At 42.4% G+C, this 16,037-nt stretch overlaps 1 protein-coding gene across 18 annotated transcripts in view; it reads left to right on the top strand.

The window, feature by feature from the left end:
* The window catches only part of rols (rolling pebbles), a 280,847-nt gene extending 265,883 nt beyond the window's left edge, over positions 1-14,964 (top strand). For 17 of the 18 annotated variants that reach the window (XM_067788137.1, XM_067788130.1, XM_067788129.1 and 14 more), the window contains 4 exons: positions 5,777-6,284; positions 10,651-10,911; positions 11,104-14,309; positions 14,378-14,964. In XM_067788137.1, coding sequence (XP_067644238.1) covers positions 5,777-6,284; positions 10,651-10,911; positions 11,104-14,309; positions 14,378-14,731 — 4,329 coding nt within the window. In that variant the 3' untranslated portion in view covers positions 14,732-14,964. The remainder of the gene's footprint in view (positions 1-5,776; positions 6,285-10,650; positions 10,912-11,103; positions 14,310-14,377) is intronic. The other variant, XM_067788141.1, reaches the window with a different exon arrangement.
* Positions 14,965-16,037: the final 1,073 nt, after the last annotated feature.

The raw sequence follows: 16,037 nt of genomic DNA, 5'->3' as shown, positions 1-16,037 counted from the left end.
TTGCGGTTAGCAACCCCTTGAATCCCCCCGCTGGAATATTCTAAACCCCTCAAGCATTTTTTATGATTAATTTGCAGTTAGGAGCTGTACACCTGCAAAGCCTCCAGGACAGAAGTTGATGTCCTATTGGACCGTCTGTTTCTATTTTCCATTACTTGTTGGCTTTGAAAGGTTTGATCTGTGAGCAATCAGTTTGAAGTAGATTGAAAGCAACAATTCTCGGATCTTCGATTGGTAAAAAATAGCCACCGAAACCCCTTAACAGAGAAAAGTAAGTATCGAGGCCAGTCTAATGCACCACCGCTCTTGGGTTCGAGATGGTTTAAAGTCGATCAAATGTAGTCATCGTCAATGAGCTATCGGAGTTCTTATACGAAGATACGGACTTTATTAACAATCACTGTCCTACTCTTTGACAAACAAATTAAATGTCTATAATATAACAGAAAATATCTGCATAGCACAGCAATATGCGATGGCTTGGACATCCATCACAGAGTTACAGTTCACTGAACTTGCAGAAGAGGTTAGGCATCCACCACCCGTCTGCCGAATCCATCGATAGCTCGGCTTCTATCGACAGCGCCATGGTGCATTTGTAGCATGCTCGCCTACGACGCCGAAGATCCTGGGTTAAGGTTACATCTGTTACTTTAGACAAGGTTTTTCTAAACGTGATCGCCATAGATGGTCATTTCAGTACAGCACAAGTCGATCCTCCCACCGAGCGCAATTCGAACTAAGTAGTTTCGGGTACACCAACCTTTTTTTGATAGTCTTATCACCTTGGCCTCAAAAGCTAGGATTACTCCAGCATATGTTGGGCTTCTCTTCATTTCACAACGGAGGTATAATTTGCGTTTATTGTCAGTCAGTAGCATACAAAACTTACCCACAGTATGATCGAACTAAAATTCATTTCATATGTATCAGTGATGGAACTTTCTCTCCTTAGAGTATCGTATCAAATTATAACCTACAATATTTGGGAACTAGGCAGCCGTCGTGGTGTGTGGGTAGCGTGCGCCATCTACCACACCGAAGGTCCTGCGTTCAAGTTTCGGACATAGCAACATCAAAAATTTTGAAAAAAGTGTTTCTAATCTGTGTCACTCTCCTCTCCGGGGAGTATATAACATTGTCCCGACTTACAAAATCCCAAAATACAAAACCCCGAAACACGTAATCCCGATGCGACCAAATCCCAACAATTCATAATGCCGAGACGACTAAAGCCGGATAATTCAAAATCCCAACAGGATCAAATCCCGTCCTTTCATAATCCCGACACCACCACATCCCGACATAAAATCCCGAAAACTGCGAAAATATATGAATTGGGAGATCACATGATGTCATAAAAAATACACATACTCGGTATTTTTCTATTATTTTAAAAATCTCCGTACAAAAACACTTACCCGCTCCAACACCGGCTACGCGATCCAAAGTATTTCAGCACAGAACACCTATCTGCTTAGGCGTACGTAATGTATGAGCACGAAATTTTAGTAAATTTATCGGGAATTTGCTTTGTCGGGATATTATGTTGTCTGGATATTGTCTTTTCGGCTTTTCGTTTTGTCGGGATTTTGTTATAACTGGATTGTGTCTTTTCGGGATTTCTGAAAATTTCCGGGATTATGTATTGTCGGGAATCTGAAAGTCAGTAGTATGGGGTGCACCCCTCTTCGACAGTGGTTTGGCAAATAACCCGAGTGTATTCCAACCATGAGCAGCTTCTCAGCGAAAATTCATCTACCGTGCAGCTGCCGTTCGGTGTCGATACAAAACAGGACCTACAATTTGTAGGAAAAATTGAGAAAGATCCTACATCTCCTCGTAGGTAAATCGCGCCAAGTATTTTTTTTTAATTTTAGGGAATTCATGAACTTCATGCAGTCAACTCTTTTACATGAGGCGCCCGAGCAGGGACATAAAACCTGGAAGCCGTATTGTCGAAGAACGGCTTACTTCTTGAACAAAAAATTTGCTTATTTTAAAGTGCGTTATCGATGTTTATACATATTGGGAGTAAAGCAATGTTTTCTATGAGAATGAAATGAAAATTTATATATCTGTTTGTGAGCCCTTAATTGGAGCATTCTAAAAAGGAGGTCTGTGCATGAGGTACTATTTCAAAAGATATTGCATTGAGAAAAGTACGTTAACGAAAAATAACACTGAAGATGGCACAACACCGAAACCGTTTGATCTTCAATACAAATTTGACAAGGGATGACGGAAAAATGTTCCAATATACATGAAAAAAGTATGATTGTATATAAAGTGCTATTACTGATATGAATAGCAATATAATAAAAGTTTACGCATGCGCCTTAGCACATCTAGCATCCTGCAAAGCCTAACATCATTCCTCTCCAAGACAGCCAACATGCAGCACCGCTGGTACATGCCATATGAGGCATTGGCCTACCCACTGACTGATCGACTAAATATGATTAAAGTAAAATGATTGGGAAGACAAAAACAATAACTTAAACAACCACTTTCAAAAAGCACAAGAAAAACAACAAAATTAGCCAGCACATAAGCAAGAAAAGCAAGAAGATGATGAAGCAGAAATAGAAGAAAAAGATGTATGTTGTCTATAAATACCTACACTCGAGTATCTTAAAATAGTTTCTTACTTTACGTTTAGTTCTAACTTTAAAGCTTACTTTTGTGAGTGATTTTTTTTTTTTTTTGAGGATGTGACTAATCAATATTTGATGCTTGCCGTTTATTTTGTTTAACTCTCTGATTCGTTTACTTATTATTACCGTTGTTGATGCCACAGACGTTTTCCTGCCCATGTGCCATAACCGCAGGGAACCTTTATCTGATTTTATATTTAAGAATTATTATTATTTTCCTTTTGTTTTTTCTATGGGAACATTTTTAGTTCAGCTTAAAAAGAGATGTGTCTATGTGCTGCATATGTAAGCGCTAGTATGCACCGCAGATGCTACGGACCCTCGAGTCCAAAAGCTACGGTTGATGTAGTCTTGCAATCTTGATAGGTTTGCACGTGTACGTACTGTCTTACGCCGCTAAAGAAAACCTCAGACTGAGAGAATACGATGTGTAAAAAAAAGAAAAGCGGACTGTGGACGACCAGATTACAAACGGTGTCAAAACTGAGCTGTCTTCTGATAAGGCCTTTACGTGAGACAGAAAGCAGATACATTTAATGAACTTGCAGGTGAAGACTTCTCTCACCGCTTCTGTAGGTGGTCACGCTGAACGATATTCTACAGGAGCTCAATAAAAATTGGAGTGAAGGTAGTCGCATATGCAGACGACGTCGTAATTTCTATAACAGAGGTTCCCGTCGACTTTAAGTGAAATACTAGAAGATGCCCTTTGAAGGTTTTACTTCTGGAACTGATACTGTTCACTAACAAGACCAAAATAGCACAGTTTGGACGGCTTTCTCTTAATGGTACTTCCCCCATGCTATTTACGCGTGTCAAGTTTATCAAGACAGCAAGTTTAGCTGGAAATCGTTATCGAGCGAGCTGTGCATTTACTCAGATTACCAAGCAGCGCTCATGGCGCTTAACTCCCCCATCACTTTGTCTAAGGCCGTCAGCAGCTGCAAGAGGTCTTTTGGATTACTTCCACAATCAAGAGACACTGTCCACTTGGACTGCACGCCGAGAGAATGGAGATCTCTTTTAGTAGCATTTGCAAGTGCTGCAGCGAGGAGGGCAGCAAAGAAACGTTCAGGCACTACCTCTGTGAATACCGAGCTCTAGCACACACTAAGTTTCTAACTATGGGCATTTATATACTGCTGGAACTTAAGGAAGTAGCTAAATGCTCTGTAAAAAATATACAAGTCCATTGTCCGCACCAAATGGTTCACACAGAGTAACGACTAACCATACTAAAACAGAAGCTATTCGTTCCAGTAGAATTGTGCATCAAAATATCTCCCCGTGCGTTACTTGGGCACGGATCTTTGGCGTTCGGGCAGCACAGCAACCAACCAACCAACCAACCTGCAAATGCCAACCTTCCAGGTACAGAACATAAAGTGTTATTCAATGAAGGGGAGCTTATACAGAGATAGGGAAATTTATGTCTACTCTGATAGCTCACAAATGTAGAACCTGGGATGTACCTGAAGTATCTGCAGGTTAGGTAAACTTAAACTTTGGGGTCCTTGCAATGCAAATGCAGGCGGAAGTCTATTCTATAGAAGAAACATATTGCTCCAGGACACCAAGTTAGGATCGAACACTGGCAGAGCCGCCTCATGTCATGGTTCATACTTCTGCACCATATAGCAGGATGGGTACTATAAATGACTTGTAGAGTATGATTTCCGTTTGCAGAGAGATGACTTTACTTTCAATTGCTTACACAGTCCAAAGTAGCATTCATTGGCTAGATTGCTTCTGACTGAGCTGATGGTGTTTCTCAACGTCATTCTGCGCAGCCGTAACTGTCTTGTATGGAAACGAAATTCAGACAAAGTGTTGTGTTTTATTCTGGTCTTTAGTATTCTGACTTCGGCATAATCGGGTGAGGGACTTTAATTTCATCATCATCGATTGCGGGATCGGGTTCATCATCCAGGAGAGCAGATATATGTGCCATCCACAATCGAGGTTGGTTGGTTGGTTGGAGTGGCGAGTCCCAATTGACTCCCATTAGCGCTCATGCGCCGTTTTGATGCCACGAACTCGTGAGTTAACCAATGAAAGGGTGTTGTAAGAAGATTAATAAAAATTTTCCAAGCGCCTCAGGGAAACCCGTCGCCCTATATCCATCCCGTGGAGTTTATAAATTTGAGAAGCTCTCCCGGCCCAACTTTATTCTGCTTCGACCATTCGTTACCCTGTATGTTTCGATGCCCCGGCACCCATATCAGGGCAACGATCTGACGGCTCGCCAGAATCACGACGCTCTACCTACACTTCCCAACCAGGTTTGATGATATCGTCTCGGACCCGAGAGCACCAAGAGCCGCCTCGCTATCGGAGAAAATGGCTACCCGGTTACCGTTACCATTGATATCCATCAACGCTTTACACGCGTCTTGGATAGCGAGCGAAAATCTCAGCTTGAAACACGCTTGCCGAGTCGGGAAGTCGCATACATAAGGACGTGGGCGGGACAGTCGCAAATACTCCCGCGCCCACTCCGCAAGCCATTTTAGATCCGTTCGTGAAAACCGAAATTTCGAATCTCTGAGTGATCCCCCCATCTTTCTAATCTTTCCTTGTGGGCAAGAGAATTGTATAGTTTGTGTCGAAGACTGTCCTTGGACGTATGTAGTCCGTTCTTGACAAGATGCGCGAGTCGTTAATATTGAGCAGGATACGGGCGTGCCCGTATGTACGCTGCCTCCAAAGGCCCATATCCCGAAGCCTTGGGCCCCTTGAGATGCCGTTTCCTTGATAAAGAGATCTACCGGTGGAACACTGCATATCACGTTTAAAGCCTCCGAGGGGTACGACCTAATTGCCCCCGTGATCGCTCCGTAGGCAGATTGTTGAACTTTACCTAGCATGTTAATTATGTATTTCACCTCTACCGCCTTCCACCATACGAGTGCCACATATGTCAGAATTGGTCGGATAACTGCCTTATACATCCATGCCATGAAGTCTGGCCTCAGACCCCACTGTGTACCTAGCATTCCTTTTTGCTTTTCCTTTAGTTTAAAGGCGTCACGCTTCCCTTTCCAACTAGCAACCGCATTTCCAATTCCAATATTTTTCAACATCGTTTTTATTTTTGTTTTTGGTTTTTGTCTTTGCAGTACAATCGGCAGGAGTCCATATCGCCGGAATACCATCGTTATGCTAGTATTGGTAAATTGCCCAAAGCGACCACAACCGCGCAAACAACATATACCGTTACGGCGGACATACACCACACAAATAACAGTAATAACAACAATAGCACAATTAGCAGCGGCATTAGCGCTGGCAGCAGCAGCAACAGTAATACAGTCAGCAGTACAGCGAGCAGCAGCAGTAATAATAACGGTCACAATAATATTAACAATAATCACTACCACAACAACAATATCAATAGCAATAACAACAACCACAATGTACAACAGTCTCAACAGCAACAACAACAACAACATTCAAATTACAACGGCGATGCAATCAATGCATCTTCATTTGCCACACCACCAACACGACGACGTTTCTTTAATCACAAGAATTTGCGCAGCGCTTTAACTGGACACCGACGCACTGCATCGAGTGGTGGTGTGGTGGGCGCAACAACAGATGCCGCCACAGCGATACTTAACGATGGTAAGTTGCAAAAAAAGAAGAATAATAAAAAAATAAGAAACAATTTTGCATATTCGCCAAATTTGATGGATTTCTATCAAGGAATGAAACCGATCCAAAATAGCTTCACGTTTCGGCTTAAGCCTTACATAGTGTTTTCGTTGTTGAGCAGAACTGCCGAAAGACTCTGATACCTCATCTGGGGTATGTAACTGAAGAGCCACTTCATGATATCGCAGGTTTGCTGTGGAGGTTGTTTTAGTTGCAGAAATGGTTGAGTGGGACTTCGAAATTTCGCATACTCGGGAGATATAATGAAACAATGGGTTGACAACATCTCAGGCAGGGCTGACAGAATATTCTCGCTAGAATATTGTCGCCAGACGTTTATGCACTAAAGCACACTTATCCCATTATTCTTAATTGGTGCTTGGACACTCCATTATACCTGGGAAGCGCTTGCTGTAAGCTCGAGCATCCTAAACAGTCGCTTCCGTGTAGCTGTATGTAGGATAACTAGGACTGTTGAATGAAAATAAATAAAATAAATGTAAGGCGCGATAACCTCCGAAGAGAGGTCGAGCTTCTCTTCCAATTTGCGTCGTGCAAATTGGCGGGACGGGATCTACCTGTTTTATGCCGACACCGAACGGCATCTGCAAGGCAGATGAGTTTTCACTTAGAGCTTTTCATGGCAGAAATACACTCGGAGTGCTTGCCAAACACTACCGAGGGGCGTCCCCGCTTAGAAAATTTTCTTCTAATTGAAAACCCTTGTTTTCAAAATTTTGATGTAGCTTTGTCCGGGGCGTGAACCCAGGATCATCGTTGTGGTAGGCGGAGCACGCTACCATCACACCACGGCGGTCGCGTGTTGACTGTTGAATGTGTCACTCTATTTTTAGCTCCACTTACCCGCGACCCTCCAAAAAACTTACCCTAAGTCGACTAACATCCTCTTCCGAAGTTGTAAAGCTACACTGCTACTGTTATCATCATCATTGGTTTGCTAAAGTCACAGCTGATACATGCTCTCTTCCAACGCTGCGCCTGTTTAATTGAGCAGCTCGGTCCTTTGTGTCCTAGCGCTTTCCTATTTTTAAAAGAGACATTTCTATTTTCTCTATTTTAAAGTCGAGTGGCGCAACATATATTCCATTGTCAGGGATTGGGTATCAGGTCCGATATCTCCCTCACGATCTGGCAATAAAATGAACTGATCCCTCCATAACTTAACCATGCTCTGTAGTCGATGCCAGGTCGCCACTTTCATTCCTGCAAGAATTAGCCCCGGTCTTCAAGCCTGCTGTCATCTGCAAGATTTGATAGAATCGTTCCTGGCAGCCAGTATCTACAACTCCTCGCATCTATCTTCCCATACACCGCGTGTTGATGCACTCGTACGCAGTATGATGCTGCAAAAAGCGCTCTTTTCTCGGGTGCCTGGAACCCCACGATGACCGCAGTGTAAGTAATCTGAGTCGATAGCTTAGCCTTTGGAGGGCGCACATGCAGTACAGAATTGAGACCTAAGGTTCGATCTCGTTTTAGAATAATACACCGATTTCAAAGGCTTCGGCTCAAAATTCGGTTTCATTCCTTGATTTCCATATTTCTCTCTACGGGTTTTGATTTTTAGTAGGCTTTGGAAGTATTGAAGGTGAACATTTAAATGTCTATTTGTTTTCATTGGTTACTCTTTGCAATCTGCACTTGGTAAGTGAAGAAAGACCGCTATTCGACCTACCCACTTAATGGTGACCACGAACTGTCATTGCCTTTGCCGGGCACTCTCTTGATTTGTAGCCGTGAAAATATTTACTTCACGCTTTTAGAAAAAAAAGAATACTTGTATGCAAAGTACAAAGCCATCGTCTTGAAAAGTCCATGTGATGGGCTGGATGATTGCACGTGCAGTTGAGGTAAAGGGCAGTGGCTAATAGGTAACAAAATATTTAGTAATATCATCGATGTATTAGGCAGGAGGCTGGTGGTAATACACAAAGTGATTGTAAACAATAGAAAGATGCAGGGGTTTTGAGATGCGTACTGTGCCAAAACATGGAAACTTAGCTTATGTTTGGTTACATTAGTTTAGAAAGGTGAATGCGGGATATGACATCTCACGACACACGAAGGCTGCGACCAAGGCTCAATGAAGTAGACATAAGATCGAGGCCAGAATTCATCCCAACATTAACGACTATTGAATCATAATGAAAGACTTGTTGTTGTTGTTGTAGCAGTGCTTCGCCCCATCCAATAGGTGCGACCGATCAGAAATTGTCATCAATGTCCTCTAACAGGAGTCCAAGGAAACTTGCTGTTTCAACAGGGGTGGACAATAGTGAGAGGGGTGTTAGAGGCGTTGGTTCCAAATTGCAATTGAAGAGATGGTTTGTGTCATGTGGGGACACATTGCAAGCAGGACATACATTTTGTATGTCGGGGTTGATTCTGGATAGGTACGAGTTTAACCTGTTACAGCGCCCAGATCGAAGTTGAAATGAAAGACCTCATCTGATAGTATTGGGAAGATGGTTAACTAAAGAGCAAGATTTCAGTTTTCATGGATTGATCCAAAATGGCTGGCGAAGAAGCAGATGACCATCTTTGCAATACTCTCAGTTGCTTCCAAATTCAAGCGGTTACAGGAATCAGGGAGCTGATTTCGATCTCATGTCGTCGCTATCTAGGATCAGTGGAAAATGTTAATTGCTTGTTCTTAATGGAAAGAGGAGGGATGCTTTCAGTAGGATTGCAGAATTCCCCGAATATTGGACTGTTGGGATCAGAGAGGCGCTTATGTCACAGCTACAATCTTCGGGTTGCGTAAGAATTAATAGCGCTCCCGCTCCAGATGCTCGCCTCTGAGAGATGAAAACAGATGTCACGGGTTCCTATTCCATCGGAAATGATAATAGATGTTACATGTTTTCCAAGCATTTGCTTCTCTTAACTCGGGAATAGTTCCGTCCTTACTTACTTACTTAATTGACGCTTAACCGTTTAAACGCTTATGGCCGGCCAACAAGGCGCGCCAGTCGCTCCTTCTCTCTGCCAACCGGCGCCAATGGGTCGCACCAAGGCAGTTTAAATCGGTTTCCACTTGTTCCGTTAGTTCCGTCCACTAAAAGGAAATTGCAGTTTTCTTTCTACCGTCCTAGAAATCCTTTAGCAGAAGCGCTCTTCGGTGCGGTGTACTTATACGAGACTATTCATTTTGATCATTCCTTTTGGTCAACGACACTTTTTTGTTTTTAAGCGAGATACCATTAGTAACGTGCGTAGTAGTTTACGAGCGAACCAGGCGAGGCTGGATGTAGGAATCTATTTTCTATTAAGCTTGTTGGATCGGATCAGGCATGCAGATCGGTCCGATTAGTGTTCTAAAGCTCTAGTTTCCCACCTTCTCGGTCTCCCCTTCAATCGGGTGTTGACAGTAATGTGCTATCAACAACCATCAACAAACCGCCTTCCTTGAGTGCCAATCTTAGTTTTTGTTGTTGTTGTTGTTGTAGCGATAAAGACACTTCCCGAAGGTTTAAGGATTTGCGGTTTATTATCGATGTTGATGGTTCTTTGTCGTTATATAGTCTTAGACATGTAAGGCGGGGAGTTTAATGCCTAAATATCAAAAAAAAAAAAAAAACAACAGGGGCACTCCGCGTGGTTGGTTATCCCATACAACAAATCGGCGCTTATATGACTCCTTTGAGGAGTCGTACACAGCGGAAAGGTAGACGGCGGATATTTTTTTATGTATTTATTTTTATTTTAAAAATGGCTTAGCCATCGTAGCCGTGACTACATCTTAGAAACTTCCGTTCATCTTCCTGCCATTAATATTGAAGGGAGCGAATTATGAACTGCTATGGTCTTCGTCAGTTTTGAAACCAATGACTAAACGTTAGATACTGTCCACTTAATTTTTAGTCTTGATACCGTCTTATTCACAGTTGGAGGGCTGTGCTTCTTAACTAACTCGCATACATCGCACTTTTTAGACGTTGTAAGTCCTTAGAAAAATTTCCCCTGTATAAGACGTTTCCTCAAGAAGTGGATGTATGTGTATTCTTCAAGTCGTCTACGCCATCAATGACTCCATGTTTTCCTCTATGACTCTTTCCACCCTCCGAAGTAGTTATTTCGAAAAAGTATGCCTATCGAGCACATTCCGATTAGTTAGCACTATATCAGTTTAAGATAGCTTATTTTCTCTTCGTCTAATCTCAGTGCAAGAAGAGAGTGCTCACCCAAAACAACCTAACAAATCTTAATGCAATTTCTACTCTTACTCTCACTTAGCACATCATACAAATTTTTAGCCACTAACTCTCATATTTGTTCTCTCATAATTCATCACCCTTCAAATCCAACTTTGCAGGAAAAGATAGTAACGCTCTCAATACATCGACTTGCTCCGATTCGGCGGTTACACGTCGCCGCCGTCAAAAAGTTAGCAACATTGTGAATGCCGCATCTACTAGACCAACTGCCGCTGGTAGTGAGAACAGACTGAATCGTTTAAGTCTCGCCGGAACCTCAGTCTATGCAGGACATCTTTCGTCGTTGGTTTTTGGAAAAATTAAATCATTATGGAGCGTAAACTCAAATTCATCGGATGCGGGACTCAATCAATTTGCAGGCACGAGCATTTTTCACGCATATACATTTTCATTGTTGTTGTGTTTTTTTGCGTTGGATTAACTTGCATGAAGAGCCCACAAATGCATGAACTTTTTTTAAAGCATGTTTTCATTATTTTCTTGTTTAATTGCATGTTTGTTTTTGTCTTTCATGAAAATTATCATTCCTCTTTCTCTTTTCTCTCACACAGGCAACGATGATAATGTTCTCACTGCTGCCGAGAAACAAAAAGATCAATTACGTGCGCGCCTCGGACTGCTGCTGGACAGCGATCAGAATGGCAATACAAATACAACAACAAGCAGCTGCTCCTCACAGAATATCAGTCCTGAACAGACGCTTTCAAATGGCTGTGCTAATGTATTTGGTTCTCAACTCTCCGTAATCACAAAAGATGATACTCTCAGCTTAGCTGGCAAATTGAATGCCTTGTCTCTATCAACAGACAACAGTGATGTATTTCCGGTGAAGGCGCGCAAATCGGGCGCACGTCGTTCCGCACGCACCAACCAAACAGCAGGTGGCGCTGGTAAACGTAATGCCATCTACAAGCCAGCCGCACTACAGCCTGTACAACTTGCGCTGAAGCCGCTCTTCTTTGAGGTACCACTACCCGAACCAGATCCACCATTTATTGGACGTCAATGGCTGTTGCGCGAACTTTCGAATATACTAACTGGCACTGAAACACCAGGTGTGCTAATAAATGGTAACCCAGGTACGGGTAAGACTGCGCTCATCTTGCAATTGGTTGAATATTCATGTTTTGGACGGCGTAAGGCGGGCAATAGCGCAAGTGATCCCGACGGTATATATTGCCCTGTCAATATTGGGCACGATCGCATACGCGCACTCGCCTCACACGTTGTTGGCTATCACTTCTGTCAGGCCGACTCGAATCTAACTTGCCTAGTACCCGATTTTGTACACTCACTAGCCGCACAACTATGTCAAGCACCACAACTGGAAGCCTATCGTGAGTATTTACTTAGCGAGCCCCATCTGCAGGATATATTGAGCGTAAAAGAGTGTATAGCCGATCCTGAGCGCGTAATGCGTATGGCTATTTTGGAACCGTTGATTGTGTTGAAGCGCGCCGGTAAGATATCAACGAAAACTTGCGTCATACTCGTCGATGCGTTGTGCGAAGCGGAATATCATCGCCCCGATCACGGCAACACAATCGCCACATTTCTTGCCAAAATGACGCAATATTTTCCATCGTGGCTGAAAGTTGTTGCCACAGTACGCACGCAGATGCTGGAGTTCGTCAAAGGTTTGTCTTATACGAAAATGACGCTGGATAGTTGGGCCTCAAATGATTTGCTGCAAAAAGATATGCTCGACTACATTACGTTTCGTGTGAATCATAGCGCAGAAATACAAAATAATATCGGTTCGGTGAAAGATCACAATAGCGGTCAGCTAAAGTTCGTTGGACACCTGCAGTCGCTCACGAAAGGCTCGATGTTATACGCGAAGCTGATATTGGATTTAATCGAACGTGGACAGTTGGTAATCAAGTCCACAAGCTATAAAGTGCTACCCGTAAGCTTAGCGCAGATTTTTTTGCTCCATTTCAATTTGCGCTTCCCCACCAATAGCAGCTTCGAGAAGGCTGCGCCCATATTGAACGTCTGTTTGGCTGCGCTCTATCCGCTAACCTTGAATGAGATCTATTATACGATATGCGCCATGAAGACAGACGAAGTATTGAGTTGGGATGAGTTTTCACAGCGTTTCAAATCGCTTGATGGTTTTCTTATACGCCGCATTGATAATACTTACATGTTCTTTCACTCGTACTTCCGCGAATGGTTAATTAGACGTGATGAAGGTGAATCAACGAAATTTCTTTGCGATTTTCGTTTGGGACATGCAGCTATCGCTTTCCGCTTGTCGCGCATGCATGCGCCACTCGATCCCGAACAGACAATGGAACTTGGGCATCATATGCTGAAAGCGCATATCTATCGCAACTGTCAAGGACCACAACTTCCGCGTGATATGCAATCTTTCTGGATCGCTTCAGTCACAGATAACATTTCTGCTGCACTTGGCTCGCTACGCAACGTTTACAGTCCGAATTTGAAAGTTTCACGCTTAATTTTGCTAGCAGGCGCTTCACCACACTATCGCACCGAATTTATGGGTGATGCCACAATACTTTGCATAGCAGCGCATGAGGGCATAGTGCCGATGGTGAGTTTGTTGCTGGAATTCGGCGCTGATGTTAGTTTGACAAATAGTCAAGGTTGCTCGCCGCTCATACTAGCTGCGATACGCGGTCATGCTGATGTAGTGCGCTTACTTGTCGCTGCTGGCAGCAGTTTAGGACAAACCGATACAACACAACGCTGTGCGCTGGTGCATGCGGCGCGCACTGGACGCTTGAATGTTGTGAAATATTTGCTCGCCTGCGATTGGACGCCACGTCCCAACTCACATGACGTCAGCTTAGCGGTGGCGCTTCAACAATCACTTATCGCTGCTGCAGCGCAAGATCATGTCACAATTGTTGAGGATTTATTAGAAATCGATAGCATCGATGTCAATCTCATGGATGACGCGTGTGGCGAACTCCCTCTAACAGCAGCTGCGCGTAATGGTTGCAGTGATGCAGTATCTATACTGTTGTCGAAAGGCGCGCGTATTGAAGCGCGCAACAAGCAAGATTTCACAGCGCTTTGGTTAGCTGTTAAAGAGGGACATTGGGCCGTGGTGGAGAAACTAATACAAAATGGCGCCGACATTGATGAACCTGTAACTGCAGCGCGTAAAACACCGCTCATGATTGCTGCCGAAGAGGGACATATAGAGTTGTTGGAGTTGTTGATTGAACGCGGTGCTGCATTGGAAACGCAAGATGAAGAGGGTTTCACAGCGCTCTCGTGGGCATGTCTGCGCGGCCGTCCAATAGCTGCCAAATGTCTGATCGAGCGCGGTTGTAACCGTAATCACGCCGACAATAATGGACGTACACCGCTCGATTTGGCAGCGTATCAAGGTTCGGCAGCGCTAGTGCTCTATCTGCTCGAGCAAGGCGCAAATATTGAGCATATAGATGTGAATGGTATGCGACCGCTAGATCGTTCAATTGCATGCCGCAACATACAAGTAGTGCAAGTGTTTCTGCGACGCGGCGCCAAACTGGGGCCCACCACATGGAGTATGGCTATGGGAAAGCCAGAGATTTTAGTAGTGCTACTCAATAAATTGCTTGAAGACGGCAATGTTTTGTATCGTAAAAATCGCTTTCACGATGCAGCGCATCGTTATCAATATGCGCTGCGTAAGATCTCATGTCTGGAGAATTTGCTGGAGCGTAGCGCTATATTTGCGCAGCTGCGCACTAATTTATTGCTGAATCTGTCGCGCTGCAAGCGAAAGTTGAATGTGAGTAGAATGTGAAAATGCTTTTAGAATTTTTCAACAGCTAATAAAATGTCAATCAATTTTTTCAGGAACTTGACGAATCCATTGATTTGGCTACGCAGGCAATCGCTCAGAAACCTGCCAGTTATGAAGGCTATTATGCGCGCTGCAAATCGCGTATGGAGTGCGGCGATTTCACTGAAGCGCTCATCGATGCCAACGAAGCCATGCAAAAGGCTTTGCTAAGTGCTGTCACTGCTGAAGTGGTCGATGTGCTGAAGCGCATACAAGCTGAGCTATCAGCGCGCTGTAGCAGTGAAGCTGGTTTAGGCACGACTGTGGAAAGAGATTTGACAGCGCGCTCTAATGCGCATGCTTATGAAGAGTATGCTGATTTAGGCGCTGTTGGCTTTTCAACGCAGAATGTGAGTTCAGATCTGTAGTGTGCGTGGGCTTAGGGCAGCGCGCAAACACAAATTTACTTTCTAATTAAAGTAAATTTGAAAAGCATTATTAGTTTTTATTAGTAACTTTTTTATATTAGAAATTTGTATTTAATTTTAGTTTATGATTATTTTAATCGCACTGCATTTCTTTAAAATGGAGCTAAAGATTTGGCGCAGCCAACATATTGTATTTAAAATATTATGATAAATGATAATTAAAAATTTAATAACTTTGTTTTTAGTTTCGGTAGCTGCTTACATACATAAACTATTAAGTTTACATTTCAAATGTCTTGTATTTATTTGTGTTAGTGATTTTGGCTTTATTTTTTATTTTTATTTAAGTTTTACGAAAAGTCGATTATTAAAAAAAAACAGCGCAAGTGTGGCAATACTCCTTAAAAAAAAATTATTCATATTTTCATTTTTAATTTTTTTTTTTTGCTAAAAAATCCTCAAATATATAAAATAAAGTAAAAAATCGAAAACTTTCATCCGCATGTAAAAAAAAAATTTAATTGTATTTTAATTTTATAAATATAAAAATTGTTAATTTGAAATAATTAAAGTAAAAAACCGAAAATAGTTTAGAATTTGTTTTCCGACGTTGATCCGCAATGATGAAACAGCTCGGTAGGTACTAATAACCCTCGCTTTTGAAGAGAACTGCAACTCATTCTAATTTTATCTATCGTTGAAACTATTAAAAAAATTATACGCGCCTAAAAGTATGCAATATTTAGATACTTACCACCAGATACATTCTTTCCCCTTAGACAAAATACATGTATACTTTATTTGAAAAACATGTACCCAAACGCACATGTTCGTACACAGAACCAGTGCAGGCCTGGTTTACTAAAGAACAAAAGCTTTAAAAATAAGAAATCACGTTTATTCAAATTATATAAGAGAACCGGTTTACATTCTGATTATGCACAGTGCGCTATTTTCGTCATAAGTATTTTGAACTTAATAAAAAGTGTTATAAAGCTTACATATGTAAAATTAAAAGAAACATTATTTGCAACCCCAAGTCTTTTTATGATTTCGTAAATTCTACACGCAGAACTAACGGGTTTCCTTCTGCCATGAAGTTTAGAAATAGCATTTCCAGCGACAATCAAGGGATTGCAAACTTCTCCGCTCAATTCTTTCACTCTAATTTTCTGCTGTGGTTGATTCATCACCTACAAATTATCCATATGAGCTCCATTCTAGTAACTCAATATATGCTCCACATTTGTTGCCTGAAGATGTTCTATTACATCTAAAGACCCTAGAAGAATCCTTCAAATACGGT

This window comes from Eurosta solidaginis, chromosome 5 (genome assembly GCF_040869045.1).
Source record: "Eurosta solidaginis isolate ZX-2024a chromosome 5, ASM4086904v1, whole genome shotgun sequence".
Lineage (NCBI taxonomy): Eukaryota > Metazoa > Arthropoda > Insecta > Diptera > Tephritidae > Eurosta > Eurosta solidaginis.
Note: the sequence above shows the minus strand (reverse complement) of the source record. Positions and strands in the feature narration are given on the sequence as shown.